Source organism: Macaca nemestrina, chromosome X, assembly GCF_043159975.1.
Source record: "Macaca nemestrina isolate mMacNem1 chromosome X, mMacNem.hap1, whole genome shotgun sequence".
Taxonomy (NCBI): Eukaryota; Metazoa; Chordata; class Mammalia; order Primates; family Cercopithecidae; genus Macaca; species Macaca nemestrina.
The window spans coordinates 46,615,855-46,638,266 of NC_092145.1; the positions used below are offsets into that span (position 1 = coordinate 46,615,855).

Here is a 22,412-nt window from a genome sequence, read left to right on the forward strand (position 1 = left end):
CAACAACATTATTAGACAGTTCTCATTATTTGGATCCTAAGTTTTACCACTAGAGATTCTAAGCTTTAGATTTTGCATAGGTTCATATTAGGATTTAGAATACTCAAAATTGTTTTGGTTGTTTTATCTTTTAGCTGTAACATAAATTTTTTATGGAAGTTTTTAATATCTTATTTTTAACAAGTCCTTGACTATTTTAGAGAACTATGCATGTTCATTCTTAATCATTAGGAATATTAGCTCACTAACCTGCTTGAAACATTATTAATGAATTCTTCCCCAAATAGAAGCCAGTTGTTTCCTTTCTCAGCCATTAACACAATGTTGTCAAGAAATTTATTATCTCAGAAATATCTTCCAATAGGTAGTTTTCTTCATTGGAAAAAGTTTACATTACTATATGTTTTCTATCTACTATCAGAGTGATCAAAGCATGGAGAAACCGATTCCCTGGGAAAAGATGACTTGTTGACATGCAGATTGGTAATCTATCTGTAAATGAGCAGGGGTTTTTTCCACACAGGCTGAAGAGATACACAACAGACCATCCTTACAACATATATCTTTAATTAAATTTATATTGGTGGATTTAAAAAACATTAAGTGAGAAGACGACAGCTAGGGAAATAAGGTATCCTGTGAATATTTATAATAAAGTATTTAAAATTTAAAAAGAATAAGAAACATCAATTGGCTTTTTGTAACTTAAAAGAGACTAACCAAGTGTTGTTTCCCAGTTTTGTACAAGCAGAGACCACAGGAAGATTCTTACATAAGCAGCACAGGGAAGAGAATTGTTAATTCTATGTGTGTGCTTTGTTTCTCAGAATTGTTTGGAAGAACTTTGTCCAGTCAGAAATGAGTAAAAACAAGATGTAAGAAACATTAAAACAGGGGGCATATGGTCTTAAGAGATAATCTTGGAGAATATAGCAAAAGACAAATTCCTCCATTAGATATTATAATTTGGTATGTAACATGAACATTTAAAATTCTGATTAAAGTGACTAAAAGGGTTTGTTTTTTAAAAAAATCAAAACAGAACTTAGGAGATAAAACTCAAAATAAATTTACTCTCAGTAGTAACTTGATGTAGGAATATAAATTCTCTCACTTCGATAAACATGAATATAAAATATTGCTGTCTGTATTCTAAGGTTTCCTACATTTTCTGTAAAAGGTGATTCATGCTATGTCATATGTAAATGACTCAACATTTTGAGCTAAAAGGCTGTTCACAATATACACATCCTTTACTTACAAAGCAAAATAGGCTTAACACCTTTATATTAAAAACCTGGGATACAGCAGGATTAGTAGCACCATGAAAAATAATTCTTCCTACAAACTGCAGTCTTTTATTTTACTCAGTGTAACTCTTCTCTTAACTGAATTTTTAATGTATCATTTTAGTAACTGGGCAAAATACATAATTTTCATCTTATAATTCTTGGAGAAAATCATTCTGGACCCAAAAAGTAAATTCACTTTCTTATTTCTTTAGTAGAAAAATAATAGAGACCTTGCTCTGGTGCATTGCTGAGGTACATCTGAATCTTCATGGTTACTAGTCAGCATGTTATCTTGGTCATATGTAGTAGCACCATTGACGGCAGCAGTAGTAAAGTTGGGGACAATGAGACATTGCATCCTAGGAATTTTATATATTTTTATATATATATATATATGTATATATATATATCACACTTTAAAACACACAAGGAATTCTTCAAAATGTTATGTCCTCTTCATGCACACTTGACATCGGCTAATTCGTGTCCTCAAGTCTCCTGCTTTCAGCGTTTCTGACTGAGGTTTACTGGGAAATAAGAAATAAGACAATCAGATCCATATTTTCTGGTATTTCAATTCTGTTATTGGTTCAAATTTATAACTAAACATTCTCTTTGTGTTAAGTAGCTCTCTTGGTGACTTAATGGTTTACTTTTCAGCAATATGATCTAATGCAGTGACTAGTATGGTTTAAGAACCATTAGTGGTCACAGATATTTTGTAACTATTCTCCCCAACACTATTATCTTTGTATATTTGTGTCTCCTTCTTATTTTCTATTTTTTTCTCTTTCTCTCATACATTTTTCTAATATTCACAGGATGAGGGAAATCTGGGCAACTGATGATGAATAGATAACAAGGACCATAAGAAAAATATCAAGTAGTGATAATTCAAAAGCAACACAGAAAAATAAATTTAAACTGAAAAAAATCAATAGATTCAAGTATCCTGAGGTACATATATTATGTATGTCTTGCTCATTAAATCAGAATCTTTAAAATATCCTGGGAAAGGAGACCACTGAACTGAGAGGGAGAAGACAGACTGTAACTTCATTTCCTGGGGTGGCCTCAATCTAGTTGAACAGCTGCTGACTTATTAGGAAGGTCACATAACCTTTCTTTATCTCTGTTTCATTATTGAAGGATTGCTACTAAGGTATCACAAACCAAACTCACCTAATATTAATCAAGTCTGTTTTTCTGACCTGAGTCATGTATATGAGAATAACAAGCAAGAACAAAGTACACAATCCAATACATTCCTAACATTTGTTGAGAATAAACCACCCATAAATTGTCTCTTTCTTCCCTAGCATCTCTGAAGGAAGCTTTGGACCTGAATTAAAGCTATAAGCACTTTACCTGAACATGTCTGACACATCTACAGTTGCCAGCCAAAAGCTGTAGGAGTTGGCATAGTAGTTACAGGTACCCCTCCCATGACATTCGATGAAGGGAGCTGAACGAAACTCTTCCAAGCAGGAACCAGGAGAGGCTAGGGCTTGACCTGAGCCTTCTGCCCCTGCACTTGTATGCTATAAAAGACAAGGAAAAATGTGCCGCAATACCCATCTGCCATAATAGCTTAGTGAATATCCAAAGATGTGTGCTGGGCTTGGCCAGATTCAAATCCAGTGAACGAACAGGCCCAGAGGTAAGACAATAGTATCCACACCAAGGGTAGTCAAAAAAAGTAATAGGCAGATTATGAAAATATGTTACAAAAAATGTGTGAGGGGGAACAGAGTGCTTGGATAGAAGCTGTTTGAAGTTTAAGCTTCTTGTTATGCAAATGACAGGGATTCCTCATATTGGGAAGAAATGTAGATGGAACGGACAGTCAGCTATTATGACAAATGTAAGGAAGAGTGTAAAATACCATCATGAAGGAATAACCAATCCACAGAGAATCCCATCCCTGAGGACAACGGGGAATCTGGATCGTCTGACTGTGAACTGCGATCACCACAGCTGGAGCTTCACATACTGCACATCTGGTAAAGGAAAAGGAAAAGGAACATAATCTACAGAGTGAGCATGTGAAAAGTAGCCGTCCTGCTTCATTGGAAGCCTTCCTGGTATGGAAGCCAATTAATGTGTCTTTCAATGATCACAAAAGGTGAAGAAATGCACTTTGAGGATTGCATTTGCTAAGTATTGTCTCCCAATATACATAACAAACTGTAAACTTTTGTCAAAAAACTGCAGAACCAGTGCAATGGCCTTTTGATATTCCATTCTGCCCTAAATTTCTATTCATACTTCCTATAGTCAATGCCTTAATTGCCATAAGAGTTTGGCTTGCTGTATTGCACATACTACTTGTTGTCAAAGTGCTCAATTGGAGGGGAGACATTTAGTAATGCTGAAACTGTGGTAAGAACAATGTCAGAAAGACTCGAAAATATAAGAAACGGACACTTTCTCAATCTCTACCCATTATTCTTGGTCCAAAGGACATTTATTAAACATTTGACTATATATGGAGAAGTACAACATATCCAGAATGCTGGGCAGGTACCCAGGCACTTGGAGATGTGGCTGAAATCTACAAAATCAAGTAAAATAGCCAGAATGAATATAGCTGAGCCTTCCATATCTTTAATGAAAAACATGAGTGGACCTCTTGACATATTACTGAGGCCAGTTTTGCAGTTTACCTGACAAAATAAGTAATACATTTAGACAAGGTTTTACTCCCAAGAGTTGGGACTGACAAAATTACACACACACACACTCACACACTCCCAAATTCCCAAAGGATTCAGGAAAATGTATTAAAAAGGGCACCATGAATTTGCTACTAAGGCTGAACCAGCTTTAATCTTTATATTTACTATTAAAGGAAGCAGACTTTCCAGCAATTCATCCTTTATGGTTACTGAAATCCTGGGTCATGATCAGAATAAAAATGGCAATAAGCAATATTCCTGGGAGACTGAGTTAAACTAGGTTTCAAAATGGCAAAACTCTATTAATGGTATCCTCTTAGTTACTCATGCTCCAAATCTCAGCTACCATCTTCTTCCCATAGCTATCAACTGTCAAATCCTATCTAGCCTAATAACGTGACACATGTACCCTACTGTGAGTTCCAATTTACTCACATCAGGGCTATAGCAATACCATTCAATCCAACTGTTCTCTCTACCTCAAGACTATCCCTTCTGTAATCCATGTTACACATTGATGGCACTATAATCTAATCTGAAGTGTAGCTCTAAAATATTTCGGGGCTCCTTGTTACATATCAAGTAAACTTCAAACTACAATTTGGTACAGAAGGCCTTCTACCATCTGCGCCCAAGCTAACTTTGCAATCTTTTCTCCCAACATAACCTTTACATACTACACCCTAGATACATTACTTTATTACCTATTGTCATTTTATCTGCCTAGTATATATCTCCCCTTTATAACTGCCTGTGCCTCAAGTCCGTCTAGTCATTCAAGGACTGATCAGTTCAAGACATATTTTTTCCATATGGTCATCCCAGATTTCTCCATTTGAAATTAAACATCTCTTTCCCTATGCTTTCATAACATTTTTATTATATTTATTGTAGAACTTAGCCCAAATCTGGTATATATTAGACAAATTTATGTAATAAATAAGTACTACACTGTCAGTTATCTGGCTATTACACTATGTCTATCATGGGGGCCTGGTCAAAAGCAGACCACCAATAAATATGAGTCAAATTAAATACTTAATTGAATAGTAAGAGGTACCTCTGTTCTACCTAACCTAGGAGGAATATCATCAGATTGTTAGCTTTGGACTCAAATATGACTAGCTAATTAACTGGGGATTGGTAAAAGTCACAGCTAAATCAATACCTTACCGACTAATGAATGGCTGGATGCTCTGGCCCTTTAGGGGTTGCATGCTCACTGGCATGGGCTCTGGGGTAGAGAGCCAGTAAGAATAGTCATTTCTTGAAGCGAAGTTGCAAACATTATTGATGTTGCAGAACATGAAAGGCATGGTACTAAAGCGACGAAGGCAGCTGCCAGCCGTCCCTAGAAAGATTTGGAGAGAAAACAATAAAGGACTGCATGATGATGATACTTTAGTTTCTTCTAAAACAATAGCAGACAGCCTTTCGAGGAAACTTGCCAGCTTTTCATAGGTAATAAATATACTATATTTCTTAAATCTAAGATTTACTCATATTTTAACATTTATAAAATTAGGATGTGTTTTATAATGTATGCTAATATTTATTGTGGTAGCTCATTATATTATTTCCCAATGCTGTTTTTAAACTAGTGATGCATCTTATAAACAATGGTGTCTTATGCAGAATATTTAGTAATTCATTGTGTGCAAGTGAAGGACACATACTGAGTCCTTACGATATATTATCAATATTTCGTGCTCCAGGCTGCCCTCTCTTCTTCTAAGACATCCTCAGTGTGTATCTTGTGTGAATTTGCAATCTCCTTAGGCCTAGGGACAATAGTAATACTGGCCAGTGTGCAGAGCCACCGCAGACAGGTTTGAAGAATACGTAAAAAGGAAAAAAACAAGATAGGAAGGAAAGATGTGAGGGGAAAGCAAACCAAAAAAAGAAAGAAACTAATCCTTGAAATTCAGAGCTAGTAGGACAAGAGAGGTTATTTTTACTTGTGATCAAGCCTTTCTTTTCTCATTTACTCACAAAAGAATGATGAAAAATGCACTTACACTTTTGAAAGTTAAATATCTAAAGTTTTGATATCTAAATTTCTTCGTAAGTTTAAATTGATACTGTGCCAGTATTAAGATATTAGCTATTGTCTCTCAGCTCCACACCCACTCTTCTGTATTCCACTTTGTAATAGTAGGGACTGGGAATTTGCAAACCACATTTCTACCTTGCCAGCTTTCATTTATGGTGTTTTGTGAATATTGATATCTAAGAACAAACTTTTATATCACTCTTTTAAATGCATCCAATATAATGATTTGAGATCTAACATTTACCATTATAGAAAATATATAAACTTGTCTTTAACAGTTGGAAATTATACACTGCTCCTTCTACATTTAAAAATTATATTTCCCTTCCACTTTTCTCATGCAGTTTTATCCTAATGTAACATATTTTTATTTTTGAAAGTTTTTTATTGATCATGCTATCATATTTCTCAAAAATTAAAATTGAATACTTTTTAAAAACTTTTTGTGACTATAAGACTTTACATGTTAAACGTTTTATTTTGACCTGTTATTGTTATTATTATTAATTCATAACTGATAAAAATATATATATTATAAATTTTTATATAATTATTACAATAAACTTTTATTAGAAATGTATTTCTTAGTAAGATGGATTAAAAGTGAATTACAGAGCTTGAGTTAATGGAGACATTAACAAAACTATTAATTTTTTATTTATGCAAAATAATGGGGTACATGAACATTTTTTGTATGTATATAATGCACAGTGATCAAGTCAGGGTATTTAGGGTATACATCACACATGTACAATATTTTTTTTTAAGTATAGTCATCCTCTTCTGCTATCAAATATGGAATTAATTCCTTCTATCTTACTGTATGTTTGTATCCTTTAACCCACTTCTCTTCATCCTCCCCCTTCCCCACACTTACCCTTCCCAGTCTCTGCTATCTGTCTTTCCATTCTCTGCCTCCATGTGTTCAAATTTTTAGCTCCCACATATAAGTGAGAACATGTGATACTTGTCTTTTTGTGCCTGGCTTATTTCACTTAAGATAATGAGTTCTACTTCCAACCATGTTGCTGCAAATGACATGATTTCATTTTTTTATATGGCTGAATAATATTCCATTGTGTATATACACCACATCTTCTTTATCCATTCATCCTTTGCTGGATACTTAGGTTGATTCCATATCTTTGCTATTGTGAATAGTGCTACAATAAACATGTGAGTACAACTATCCCTTTGATATATTATTTTCTTTCGGGTAAATATGCAGTAATGGGATTGCTGGATTTAAAAGTAATTGTATCTTTAGCAAAACTGTTATTTTGAATTATCCCTTTGAATTTGTCTGTCAGAGGTTTTCATACTTCAAGGCAATGTGCAAGAGTATGACTCTTACAAAGTGGAGAAGGCATGACAGTGAAAGGAGATATGGGAAAGGAGATTGCCCAAAGCACATCTGCTAAAGTCAGATTGACTTTAGGAGAAAATACATATAAAAGTCAAGGAGTTGAAATTTGATTTTTAAAAAATTATGCCTCCGTGCATCTTGGAAATTCTTCATATATTCAAAGGGGTATGCTTATCTCAGACTGAAGATGACTGACAAAAGACTAATAGATCTCAAACCTGTACTGTCAGAATTATTTGGAATTTTTATACAATAGATTTGGCATAGGACTAGGAGTCTTCAGAAAATTCCCTAGGTTGAAAATCATTGATTTAGTCAAATTTATGCATTTAAAAAACTGGTTAAGAAAAACCTGACTGACTCACAGTCCTGTAAGAGTGAACAACAGGGGAAAATTTAAAAAGAAATGAATTTAGAATTGGCAGGTGTTGGATTCAAGTCTTACCTCCATCACTTTCTAACTGTATAAGGTTTCAGTAAGTTATTTAACCTGTTAGCCAGTCTCTTTGTGTGTAAAATGAAAAAGCAGAATATTTCTATACATTTTTCTTAATCATAGTTGTGTAAATTAAATTAGACAATGGACATGAAAATGCTTTGTACATTATAAAGTAATTTAAAAAGAAAACTATTCTACTGCCTAATTTGGGACAGAGCTGAAAATACCCGGTCTTATAAGGAAGAGAAAAGAAAGGTAAATAAAAGGAAGGCCCATAATGATGGAAGTATCTGGAGTATCTGGTTGCACCTGTGGCTGCCCACAATGATGCAGAATTCTGGGATATAGTCTCCAAATTTTTGAAGAGAGAGTGATCCCATATACTCCCAATGCCCTCTATACCCTACAGTTATAAGACTTTAATAGACTAATGGTTCTCAGTATGTTTTATTTTTCTCCCAGACAGAAAAGCTTTAGTATTTAATCCATCTTCTCCGTCCTCTTTCTTACATTGTATAATCCTTCCACTAATTCAACACAGACTGCATTTATTCGATCAGGAGGTAATTGTTTCTTTAACATCAAAGTTACAGCTGCCTCTATCTTTGCTTAGTCATCAAGATACCTCCAATGTGATCCTTGTGTGAGCCCCAGCAAAGCCTCTGCAATCCAGGACCATTCCTAGGATCTTAGGCTCTGTCATGGCCTTCCCTGTGTCTGAGGCCTAAACTACCAGAGTCATGGTCTATTTATAGACTCTAAATCTGACTGTTCTTATTCGAGCAAATACATGGATTCCGAAAAGTTATAATTACATGCTGATAGCAGATTCTATCTTCTCTTTGCATTACATTTTTTAATTTCGTAGTGCTCAAAACTTCTAATGGTTCCTCTGTTGACCTGGTAGGTTAGGGATGTGAAGTTTAAAGTTTGATTATAAGTCTGACAGTGTAGAGAGATTGAACAAAAAAGAAGAATTTTATAGGAGAAAGACTAGAGAAAATTACCTGAAGATATTAAATTATTTAGATATTTATTATTCAATTAAATTATGGAAAGATAATTTAATTACTAATTTAATGAAGATTTGTCAGTTATAAAATTTAAAAATATGTAACCAAGTGAAAAAGAGAAAGAAAAGTGCAGAGGAAAGTTGAAAAAGAGAAAAAGGAAATATAAGTGGAAAAAAAAGAAGACGGAGAAGAAAGCTATCGGGCAAACCCTTACATTATTTGGTTTCATAAAATGACCTATGACCACTGACTTACATGTAAGTGAATATCCTTACTCTGGTGGGCCAGAACTGGCTGGCAGGTGTGGCCATATGCCTTCTAAAAGTAGGGAGTAAAGCTGACCTCCGGGGTCTCTGTTGCTGCAGAACCGTTTCCACAGAATGAATGGCCCAGCCAATGAGACCTCAGGAAGCTTCTCATCATAAAGATTCCAGAAACTGGGAGCCCTGACTATCTTCTTAAAAGTCGTTATGAAGGCAAAGGGGATAGTCAGTCTTAAAATAGGCAGCCCTGCTGGGAGTGGTGGCTCACGCCTGTAATTCCAACACTTTAGGAGGCAGAAGTGGGCAGATCACGAGGTCAGCAGTTCAAGACCAGCCTGGCCAATATGGTGAAACCCCGTCTCTACTAAAAATACAAAAATTAGCCAGGCATGCTGGTGGGCGCCTGTAATCCCAGCTACTCGGGAGGCTGAGGCAGAAGAATTGCTTGAACCTGGGAGGCAGAGGTTGCAGTGAGCCGAGACCGCACCATTGCACACCAGCCTGGATGATAGAGGGAGACTCCGTCTCAAAAAAAAAAAAAAAACAAAAAAACACCACGCAGCCCCAGGTAAGACAATGGGACTTCAACATCCAAAGTCAAAATTCCAGGAAAAGAATTCATGGGGATGGAAAAGTCCTTGAGAGTGATTCAGTCCAGTGTCATCCCATCAACTTTGCTGTCCACCCCAGTATAGAAAAGATACATGGGAGCACTTTAAATGAAATGGATTTTGCACAGAAATGTCATACTTTATATAGCTTTAAATGACTCCAGTAATACTTTATAAAGCTAAGGTACTTATTTTAGGAACTACAAACTAGCATAATTAAGCAATGACCTTACTTTCTTTGATCTATAAACCAAGATTCTCTTCAGAACTTATGAACTTGATGAAGACCAGTTTCAAAGATGAGGTAACTATCTCCCATGAATTATAAACACTGCACACTCAAGCAGCTGCTATACTGCAAAGAGCCCAGTGAAACTGTTTCATTAATAGCTAATCTAACTAAAAGTAAATGTGGCCTTTGTGAAATGATTTGCTTTAGGCCAAGAATTGCACTCATAAGAGCTAATTAATGCTTTTAGTTTAAGGTTAAATATTATTTATTTAAAAATCATGGTGAATATATTCAGTTGCCTTTGGCATGGTTTTCAGTTTGGAAGCCCCAAAAGAATAGAGAGAGGCACTTTGGCCAAGGCTACTCTAGAACCCAACAGGATTTCTGAAACAAAAACAAAATGCACAGTAGGAAATTAAATATTGATTATCTCACCCAAGTCTTGACCATGGGCTCTTTTATTTCCTTGTACATACAGGAGAGAAAAGCCTTCATAGATCTGAAGTGTTCCCTGCGGGCATTGTGGTGCATCCGTTGTCTGGCTGTGGCGTGTAATAAGAAATCCATGTGCAATAGAGGAGGTTCCAGGGGGACCTGGGGGACCTTGCAATCCATCTGGCCCGGGGGGACCATCCAAACCACGAGTACCTATTTCCACAAAACCATCAGTATACAAGATTAAGTAAGCTCTGATCCACTCTTACGGTTATTGACAAAACATTATTACCTCATTTGACTAGTTAACTTAGTTGATATTTATAGAGTGTCTATAAAGGCATTGTCAGATATCATGGGCTAGGAGACAAATAAAATATGCTTATTTGGAGAGTCTGTATGTTATTTAGTCTCTCGTTGTACTAAAAGAATCTGAACTCCATGACCAATTTTCAGCCTGCTGTTTTGTTCATCAGTGAGAAAGGAAGGGTGTGGTTGCCATCAATCTACCAGATTCATTGCTGAAAAACATTTTCCTTTGAATCTGTCTGGGGAAATTATTCTCAGGCACACATTTTTGTGTAGAGAACAGGCAGGGCATTCTAAAGAAGTATTTTCAAAATGCCCATTTTCAATCTACCACTGACTTCCCTTCTTGATTTAGCCTCTTGGTTTGAGTTCATTTAATAATTTTCTGTATACACAGGCCTTTGGACAGTGTGTGTATAAATTTTCATTTTAGGGAAACTTCACAGAAACTCTTGTGATGAAGACGACACTAACTCGTTATTTCCCTAGAAACATAGCATTAATGAAATGGCAGGGCATTGACTCTAGGAAGGCTATAGGTATTACCACTCTGCCTTGCTGCCACTGATATTTGAAATACAAACTCTTTATGTTTATTTAGAGTTATATTTATATAATCTAGAGTTGTTAACATATATTACTGATCTATATAATGTATGATCCTCTATTTCTATTTTAGAAATCTTAACATTAGTGTATTTTTTATTTCAAGTTGACTCAAATTCTTTTTGGAAGTAGATTGAGTACAGATTGAAAATCTAATAGATATCAGACTCAGTATTATCAGGAGCACCTATTAATGCTCCTAATATCAATTTATCATCTCAACATGAAACGTCACCATGACTCTTAAAGGTCTATGGCAATCATTTAAACTGTTCATTTATATTTGCTGCTCTTTATGAAAGAAATTACAGCCTGCTGTGATATTTTCAAATGTGGAAATATTCCGTTTGAAAATGGCACAAGACAAGGATGCCCTCTCTCATCACTCCTATGCAGATCATTGCAATAATTTCAAGCAAGGGATTTAAATCAACATATTGAAAATTTGCTGAACAAGTAAGTACAGTGAGTGCCTGGAAAATTCTCATCGTGAGAAAGAACTGAGTTTTCCACTGCTCTAAACACAAATAGAAGTAATCTTGTATGCTTCTCTTATAGTGACAAATCTCCTTATTATGTGCTTTGCTATTTTCCCCAGTTCCATATTCACCAGTCAGCTATGCTAACATCAAGGGAAGATCTCACAGCTCTAAGTGGAGGCCCTATGTCCAGAGGTCTCCCAAACTCAAAGACTTTCCCTCCACCAACAGCATGTTTTACTTGTCTTACCTGGCTGTCCTGGCAGACCTGGGTCTCCTTTGCGCCCTCCTGCACCATCAAAGCCGGGGAGTCCATTGCGTCCAGGATCTCCTGGAGGGCCAGTTGGACCTACAGGAAAATAAATGAGGTATTCAAATATGAGTAGAATATTCTCACATCTGGACAGATCTAGGGGACAAAAGATTCTCGAGACACTGAATTCCCAATTTGGTTTTGTCTTAAATCCAGAAAAATGAAGAGATAACTCAAGTCCAGGACCAAAAAAGCCAACAAGGATTTAGCTTTAGTTTTAAATAATCCATTTGCTTCTGGGATGCTTTTAATGGAGTTGTGTTCTCTTGGTCTTCAGAATCAGACAAGAATGTAAGTCCCAACTTTTGTTTAGCATCCCACCATAAGTTACTGCCAGGTATACTTTGTTTTTAATAAGACTGTCACTTGATTACTTAATAAGAGCGAAAGACTGAAGTTAGTTCTTGCTTTCCTTTATAATGATTAATGAAAGTTGGCTATAAGCATAGAGTAAAATGGCCACCTAGACACCAGTTAGTTTAAAAGACAAGGGGCTTCACAGTGGGAAACTGATAGCCCAACAAATCAGCTTTCAATCTTTCTGATGGATGATGTACAGAAAGCACCAGATCTTAAATACATTTTCATTTCATTATAATTTTTTTAACATTAACTAGTTGTTCAAATTGGAACAGCCAGAGGGGCTAATAGTAACCTGACATGGTCTAAAAGAAATTCAACCATGAGAAATTAACACTTTCAAGAAAAAAGAAAACGGAACTTGTGGTGGTCTGCTATTCTACTAGTTGCTTAGACTCCTATTGTCAGAGACAACCTCTGACATGTAAAAGGAGAACTAGGGAAATGTTCTCCAATGAATAAGCCTTAAAAGAATGATCTGCATAGGAGTGATGAGAGAGGGCATCCTTGTCTTGTGCCATTTTCAAACGGAATGCTTCCAGCTTTTGCCCATTCAGTATGATATTGGCTGTGGGTTTGTCATAAATAGCTCTTATTATTTTGAGATATGTCCCATCAATACCTAGTTTATTGAGAGTTTTTAGCATAAAGGGCTGTTGAATTTTGTCGAAGGCCTTTTCTGTGTCTATTGAGATAATCGTGTTTTTTTGTCATTGGTTCTGTTCATGTGATGGGTTATGTTTATTAATTTGTGTATGTTGAACCAGCTTTGCATCCCAGCAATGAAGCCGACTTAATTGTGGTGGACAAGCATTTTTATGTGCTGCTGGATTTGGTTTGCCAGTATTTCCTTGAGGATTTTCGCATCGATGTTCATCAGGGACATTGGACTAAAATTTTCTTTTTTCTGTGTGTCTGTCTCTCTGCCAGGTTTTGGTATCAGGATGATGCTGGCATCATAAAATGAGTTAGGGAGGAGTCCCCCTTTTTGTATCATTTGGAATAGTTTCAGAAGGAATTGTACCAGCTCCACTTTGTACCTCTGGCAGAACTTGCCTGTGAATCCATCTGGTCCTGGACTTTTTTTGGGTGGAGGGTATTAATTACTGCCTCAATTTCAGAACTTGTTATTGGCCTATTCAGGGATTCAACTTCTTCCTGGTTTAGTCTTGGGAGGGTGTAAGTGTCCAGGAATTTATCCATATCTTTTAGATTTTTTAGTTTATTTGCATAGAGGTATTCATAGTATTCGCTGATGGTAGTTTGTATTTCTGTGGGATCGGTGGTGATATCCCCTTCATCACTTTTTATTGTGTCTATTTGATTCTTCTCTCTTTTCTTCTTTATTAATCTTGCTAGTGGTCTATCCATTTTGTTAATCTTTTAAAAAAAACCAGCTCCTTGAACTGCACAAGATGGCCGAATAGGAACAGCTGCAGCCTCCAGCTCCCAGTGTGAGTGACACAGAAGATGGGTGATTTCTGCATTTCTAACTGAGGTACGGGGTTCATCTCATTGGGGTGTGTCGGACAGTGGGTGCAGGACAGTGAGTGCAGCCCAACAAGCAAGAGCCGAAGCAGGGCGAGGCATTGCCTCACCCGGTAAGCGCAAGGGGGAAGGGTATTCCCTTTCCTAGCCATGGGAAACTGTGACACATAGCACCTGGAAAATTGGGTCACTCCCACCCTAATACTGCACCATACCAAGGGTCTTAGTAAACAGCACACCAGATTACATCCAGCACCTGGCTCGGAGGGTCCCACATCCACGGAGCCTCCCTCATTGCTAGCACAGCAGTCTGAGATCTAACTGCAAGGTGGCAATGAGGCTGGGGGAGGGGCGCCCACCATTGCTGATGCTTAAGTAGGTAAACAAAGTGGCCAGGAAGCTCGAACTGGGTGGATTCTACCGCAGCTCAAGGAGGCCTGCCTGCCTCTGCAGACTCCACCTCTGGGGACAGGGCACAGCCAAACAAAAGGCAGCAGAAACCTCTGTAGATGTAAATGTCCCTGTCTGACAGCATTGAAGACAGTAGTGGTTCTCCCAGCACAGAGTTTGAGATCTGAGAATGGACAGACTGCCTGCTCAAGTGGGTCCCTGACCCCCAAGTAGCCTAACTGGGAGACACCCTCCACTAGGGGCAGACTGACACCTCACACCTCACATGGCCGGGCACACCTCTGAGATGAAGCTTCCAGAGGAATGATCAGACAGCAACATTTGCTGTTCAGCAATATTCACTCTTCTATAGCCTCCACTGCTGATACCCAGGCAAACAGGGTCTGGAGTGGACCTTGAGCAAACTCCAACAGACCTGCAGCTGAGGGTCCTGACTGTTAGAAGGAAAACTAACAAACAGAGAGGACATCCACACCAAAACCCCATTTGTACATCACCATCATCAAAGACCAAAGGTAGATAAAAACACAAAGATGGGGGAAAAAGTATTGCAGAAAAGCTGAAAATTCTAAAAATCAGAGTACCTCTCCCCCTCCAAAGGAATGCAGCTCCTTGCCAGTATCGGAACAAAGTTGGACAGAGAATGACATTGACGAGTTGAGAAAAGAAGGCTTCAGACAATCAAACTTCTCCAAGCTAAAGGAGGAATTACGAACCCAGCGCAAAGAAGCTAAAAACCTTGAAAAAACATTTGACGAATGGCTAACTAGAATAACCAATGTAGAGAAGTCCTTAAACGACCTGCTAGAGATGAAAACCATGACACGAGAACTACATGACAAATACACAAGCTTCATTAACTGACTCGATCAACTGGAAGAAAGGGTATCAGTGACTGAGGATCAAATGAATGAAATGAAGCAAGAAGAGAAGTTTAGAGAAAAAAGAGTAAAAAGAAATGAACAAAGCCTCCAAGAAATATGGGACTATATGAAAAGACCAAATCTACGTCTGATTGGTGTACCTAAGAGTGACGGGGACAATGGAACCAAGTTGGAAAACACTCTGCAGGATATTATTCAGGAGAACTTCCCCAACCTAGCAAGGCAGGCCAACACTCAAATTCAGGAAATACAGAGAACGCCACAAAGATACACCTCGAGAAGAGCAACTCCAAGACACATAATTGTCAGATGCACTAAAGTTGAAATGAAGGAAAAAAGGTTAAGGGCAGTCAGAGAGAAAGGTCGGGTTACCCACAAAGGGAAGCCCATCAGACTCACAGCAGATCTCTCGGCAGAAACTCGACAAGCCAGAAGAGAGTGGGGGCCAATATTCAACATTCTTAAAGAAAAGAATTTTCAACCCAGAATTTCATATCCAACCAAACTAAGTTTCATAAGTGAAGGAGAAATAAAATCCTTTACAGACAAGCAAATGCTGAGAGATTTTGTCACCACCAGGCCTGCCTTACAAGAGCTCCTGAAGGAAGCACTAAACATGGAAAGGGACAACAGGTACCAGCCACTGCAAAAACATGCCAAAATGTAAACACCATCGATGCTAGGAAAAAACTGCATGAACTAATGAGCAAAATCACCAGGTAACATCATAATGACAGGATCAAGTTCACACATAATGATATTAACCTTAAATGTAAATGGGCTAAATGTTCCAATTAAAAGACACAGACTGGCAAATTGGATAAAGAGTCAAGATCCATCAGTGTACTGCATTCAGAAGACCCATCTCATGTGCAGAGACACACATAGGCTCAAAATAAAGGGATGGAGGAAGATCTACCAAGCAAATGGAAAACAAAAAAAGTCAGGGGTTGCAATCCTAGTCTCTGATAAAACAGACTTTAAGCCAACAAAGATCAAAAGAGACAAAGAAGGCCATTACGTAATGGTAAAGGCGATCAATTCAACAAGAAGAGCTAACTATCCTAAATATATATGCACCCAATACAGGAGCACCCAGATTCATAAAGCAAGTCCTTAGAGACTTACAAAGAGACTTAGACCCCCATACAATAATAGTGGGAGACTTTAACACCCCACTGACAACATTAGACAGATCAAGGAGACAGAAAATTAACAAGGATATCCAGGAATTGAACTCAACCCTGCACCAAGTGGACCTAATAGACATCTACAGAACTCTCCACCCCAAATCAACAGAATATACATTCTTCTCAGCACCACATCACACTTATTCCAAAATTGACTACATAGTTGGAAGTTAAGCACTCCTCAGCAAATGTAAAAGAACAGAAATTATAACAAACTGTCTCTCAGACCAAAGTGCAATCAAACTAGAACTCAGGACTAAGAAACTCAATCAAAACTGCTCAACTACATGGAAACTGAACAACCTGCTCCTGAATGACTACTGGGTACATAATGAAATGAAGGCAGAAATAAAGATGTTCTTTGAAACCAACGAGAACAAAGATACAACATACCAGAATCTCTGGGACACATTTAAAGCAGTGTGTAGAGGGAAATTTATAGCACTAAATGCCCACAGGAGAAAGCAGGAAAGATCTAAAATTGACACCCTAACATCACAATTAAAAGAACTAGAGAAGCAAGAGCAAACACATTCAAAAGCTAGCAGAAGGCAAGAAATAACTAAGATCAGAGCAGAACTGAAGGAGATACAGACACAAAAAACCCTTCAAAAAAATCAGTGAATCCAGGAGCTGGTTTTTGAAAAGATCAACAAAATTGATAGACTGCTAGCAAGACTAATAAGGAATAAAAGAGACAAGAATCAAATAGACACAATAAAAAATGATATAGGGGATATCACCATCGATCCCACAGAAATACAAACTACCATTAGAGAATACTATAAACACCTCTATGCAAATAAACTAGAAAACCTAGAAGAAATGGATAGATTCCTCGACACATACAGTCTCCCAAGACTAAACCAGGAAGAAGTTGAATCCCTGAATAGACCCATAACAGGCTCTGACATTAAGGCAATAATTAATAGCCTACCAACCAAAAAAAAGTCCAGGACCAGACGGATTCACAGCCGAATTCTAGCAGAGGTACAAACAGGAGTTGGTACCATTCCTTCTGAAACTATTCCAATCAATAGAAAAAGAACGAATCCTCCCTAACTCATTTTATGAGGCCAACATCATCCTGATACCAAAGCCTGGCAGAGACACAACAAAAAAAGAGAATTTTAGACCAATATCCCTGATGAACATCGATGCAAAAATCCTCAATAAAATACTGGCAAACCAAATCCAGTAGCACATCAAAATCTTATCAATCATGATCAAGTGGGCTTCATCCCTGGGATGCAAGGCTGGTTCAACATATGCAAATCAATAAACGTAATCCAGCATATAAACAGACCCAAAGACAAAAACCGCATGATTATTTCAACAGATGCAGAAAAGGCCTTTGACAAAATTCAACAGCCCTTCCTGACAAAAACTCTCAATAAATTAGGTATTGATGAAACATATCAAAATAATAAGAGCTATTTATGACAAACCCACAGCCAATATCATACTGAATGGGCAAAAACTGGAAGCATTCCCCTTGAAAACTGGCACAAGAAAGGGAAGCCCTGTCTCACCACTCCTATTCAACATAGTGTTGGAAGTTCTGGCCAGGGCAATCAGGCAGAAGGAAGAAATAAAGGGTATTCAATTAGGAAAAGAGGAAGTCAAATTGTCCCTGTTTGCAGATGACATGATTGTATATTTAGAAAGCCCCATCATCTCAGCCCAAAATCTCCTTAAGCTGATAAGAAACTTCAGCAAAGTCTCAGGATACAAAATCAACGTGCAAAAATCACAAGCATTCTTATACACCAATAACAGAAAAACAGAAAGCCAAATGATGAATGAACTCCGTTTCACAATTGCTTCAAAGAGAATAAAATACCTAGGAATCCAACTTACAAGGGATGTGAAAGACCTCTTCAAGGAGAACTACAAACCACTGCTCAATGAAATAATGGAGGACACAAACAAATGGAAGAACATTCCATGTTTGTGGATAGGAAGAATCAATATCGTGAAAATGGCCATACTGCCCAAGGTAATTTATAGATTCAATGCCATCTACCTGACTTCAAACTATACTACAAGGCTACAGTAACCAAAACAGCATGGTACTGGTACCAAAACAGAGATATAGACCAATGGAACAGAACAGAGCCCTCAGAAATAATACCACACATCTACAACTATCTGATCTTTGACAAACCTGACAAAAACAAGAAATGGGGAAAAGATTCCCTATTTAATAAATGGTGCTGTGAAAACTGGCTAGCCGTAAGTAGGAAGGTGAAACTGGATCCCTTCCTTACACCTTATGCAAAAATTAATTCAAGATGGATTAAAGACTTAAATGTTAGACCTAAAACCATAAACACCCTAGAAGAAAACCTAGGCAATAACATTCAGGACATAGGCATGGGCAAGGACTTCATGTCTAAAACATTAAAAGCAATGGCAACAAAAGCCAAAATTGACAAATGGGATCTAATTAAACTAAGGAGCTTCTGCACAGCAAAAGAAACTGCCATCAGTGTGAAGAGGCAACCTACAGAAGGAGAAAATTTTTTCAATCTACTCATCTGACAAAGGGCTAATATCCAGAACCTACAAAGAACTCAAACAAATTTACAAGAAAAAAACAAACAACCCCATCAAAAAGTGGGCAAAGGATATGAACAGATGCTTCTCAAAAGAAGACATTTATGTAGCCAACAGACACATGAAAAAATGCTCATCATCACTAGCCATCAGAGAAATGCAAATCAAAACCACAATGAGATACCATCTCACACTAGTTAGAATGGCGATCATTAAAAAGTCAGGAAACAATAGGTGCTGGAGAGGATGTGGAGAAATAGCAACACTTTTATACTGTTGGTGGGACTGTAAACTAGTTCAACCATTGGGGAAGACTGTGTGGCAATTCCTCAAGGATCTAGAACTAGAAATACCATTTGACCCAGCCATCCCATTACTGGGTATATACCCAAAGGATTATAAATCATGCTGCTATAAAGACACATGCACACGTATGTTTACTGCGGCACTATTCACAATAGCAAAGACTTGGAACCAACCCAAGTGTCCATCAATGACAGATGGGATTAAGAAAATGTGGCACATATACACCATGGAATACTACGCAGCCATAAAAAGGATGAGTTCATGTCCTTTAAAGAGACATGGATGCAGCTGGAAACCATCATTCTCAGCAAACTATCGCAAGAACAGAAAACCAAACACTGCATGTTCTCACTCCTAGGTGGGAAATGAACAATGAGAACACTTGGACACAGGAAGGGGAACATCACACACTGGGGCCTGCTGTGTGGTGGGGGAAGGGGAGAGCATTAGGAGATATACCTAATGTAAATGATGAGTTAATGGGTGCAGCACACCAACATGGCACATGTATACATATGTAACAAACCTGCACGTTGTGCACATGTACCCTAGAATATAAAGTATAATAAAATAAAACACACACACACACACACACAGAAATAAATAAAAATAAAAATAAAGAAAATCTGCACTGCTGGGCCACTCTGAAGTATCTTGAATTGAGGAGCTTAGGTGAAGAAGTCCTGGTATCAGTTGGGGGCCCTTCAGATGAGCTGCCACCTTGTGACTGTCCGTCAGGGACATCTTTTGGCCATCCCTGGTTAGAGTTGCCATGTGGGTGACAACTAGGAGACTTTCCTTGAATGTGCCCCCACAGATGCATGGCTGGGATGGCGTAGATTCTTTCTGTTTCTGGCAGTGCTGGCGCAGGATTAGGATTTATGAGGTTAAGATTAACGGTGACAACAGTAGAAAATCTTTACCTGATAATACATTTTTTATTTTGTAAAATCTTTATTGCAATATAATTCACATTCCGAATAATGTACCCATTGAAATTGTGCAATTCAGTGGTATTTAGTGTATTTACAGAGCTGTACAACCATCACCACCCTCTAGCTATTATCTCCGAATCCCCACTTTTCCCTAGCCGCTAGAAACCTCGGGTCTACTTTCTGTTTCTGTAGATTTGCCATTCTGAGTATTTCATATAAATAGAATCCTACAGTTTATAGTGCTTTATGACTGGCTTTTTTCACTGAGGATGACGTTTTTAAGGTTTGTTTATGTTGCAGCTTTTGTGGTACTTTCCTTTCTCTTTACTGATAAATAATATTCCACCCTGTGGATAGGCTACAGTTTGCCCACTCATCAGTTGATGGGCATTTGGGTTGTTTCCATTTTTTGTCTCTTCCGAATAATGCTGCTATGAACATATATGAACAGGTTTTTGTGTGGTTTTATTCCTCTTGAGTAGAACTGCTAGGCCTGTTAATATGTTTTTAGTCTTCTGTATATATACGGAATATTGTCACCTAGTGTGAAATGGTTTTTAAATGCAATCAACAGTCTAAAACCTCCAGTTATTTGTGGTTTCCTCTTTTTTTTTTTTTTTTTTTTTTTTTTTGACACAGGGTCTTACTGTGTCACCCAGGCTGAAGTCCAGCAGCATGATTTGGGCTCACTGCAGCCTCGACCTGGGCTTAAGCGATCCTCCCACCTCAGCTTCCTGAGTAACTGGGACTATAGGTGTGCACCACCACGCCTGGCTAATTTCTGTATTTTTAGTAGAAATGATGTTATGCCATTTGGCCAGGCTGATCTTGAATTCCTGACTTTAAGTGATCTGCCTGCCTCAGCCTCCCAAAGTTCTGGGATTACAGGCGTGAGGCATCATGGCCAGCCCAGGCACTCTGCTGACTTAAAAATATTTTAAGATAATTCACATTATTAAAATATTTAAACCTAGTTATTCTTTTCTTTGCTGAGACCACTTAGAAAATTATTTTTTTTATATATGAATGTGATGACTTTTGACACTATATTTGGGTGTTTATTTATAATTTATATGTATGAATTTTACGTACCCTAGAATTGAGTGTAATAGTGATAATATTTTTAAAAGTGGAAAATTTTAAGATATAGTATGTTGCAAATTATTAATAAATGTTTCTATTCCAAAAAAAAAAAAAAACAGCTCCTGGAGTCACTGATTTTTTGTGTCTCTATCTCCTTCACTTCTGCTCAGATCTTAGTTATTTCTTGCCTTCGGCTAGCTTTTGAATGTGTTTGCTCTTGCTTCTCTAGTTCCTTTAATTGTGATGTTAGGGTGTCAATTTTAGATCTTTCCCACTTTCTCCTGTGGGCATTTAGTGCTATAAATTTCCCTCTAAATGCTGCTTTAGCTGTGACCCAGAGATTCTGGTACATTGTGTCCTTGTTCTCATTGGTTTCAAAGAACTTATTTACTTCTGCCTTAATTTCGTTATTTACCCAGTAGTCATTCAGGAGCACGTGGTTCAGTTTCCATGTAGTTGTGCAGTTTTGAGTGAGTTTCTTAATCCTGAGTTCACTCCTACTCAACATAGTATTGGAAGTTCTTGCCAGGGCTATCAGGCAAGAGAAAGAAATAAAGGTATAAAATAGAAAGAGAGGAAGTCAAATCGTCTCTGTTTGCAGATGACATGATTCCATATTTAGAAAACCTCATTGTCTCAGCCCAAAATCTCCTTAAGCTGATAAGTGACTTCAGCAAAGTCTCAGGATAGAAAATCAATGTTCAAAAATCACAACCATTCCTATACACCAATAATAGACAAAGAGCTAAATCATGAGTGAACTCCCATTCACAATGGCTACAAAGAGAATAAAATACCTAGGAATACAATTTACAAGGGATTTGAAGGAACTCTTCAGGGAGAACTACAAACCACTGCTCAGGGAAGTAAGAGAGGACACAAACAAATGGAAAAATATTCCATGCTCATGGATAGGAAGAATCAATATCGTGAAAATGGCCATACTGCCCAAAGTAATTTATAGATTCAATGCTATCTCCATCAAGTTACTATTGACTTTCTTCACAGAATTAGAAAAAACTACTTTAAATTTCATATAGAATAATAAAAAAAAGAGCTTGTATAACCAAGATAATCCTAAGCAAAAAGAACAAAGTTGGAGACATC

General features: G+C 37.5%; 1 protein-coding gene across 2 annotated transcripts in view; it reads right to left on the minus strand.

Annotated features, from left to right (window-relative positions):
* Positions 1–550: 550 nt before the first annotated feature.
* LOC105490456 (collagen type IV alpha 5 chain) overlaps positions 551–22,412 on the minus strand; it is a 271,513-nt gene continuing 249,651 nt past the window's right edge. For both annotated transcript variants that reach the window (XM_011756104.3, XM_024795626.2), the window contains 6 exons: positions 12,027–12,125; positions 10,383–10,595; positions 5,144–5,321; positions 3,178–3,292; positions 2,661–2,833; positions 551–1,819 (listed from right to left, as the gene is read on the minus strand). In XM_011756104.3, coding sequence (XP_011754406.2) covers positions 1,738–1,819; positions 2,661–2,833; positions 3,178–3,292; positions 5,144–5,321; positions 10,383–10,595; positions 12,027–12,125 — 860 coding nt within the window. In that variant the 3' untranslated portion in view covers positions 551–1,737. The remainder of the gene's footprint in view (positions 1,820–2,660; positions 2,834–3,177; positions 3,293–5,143; positions 5,322–10,382; positions 10,596–12,026; positions 12,126–22,412) is intronic.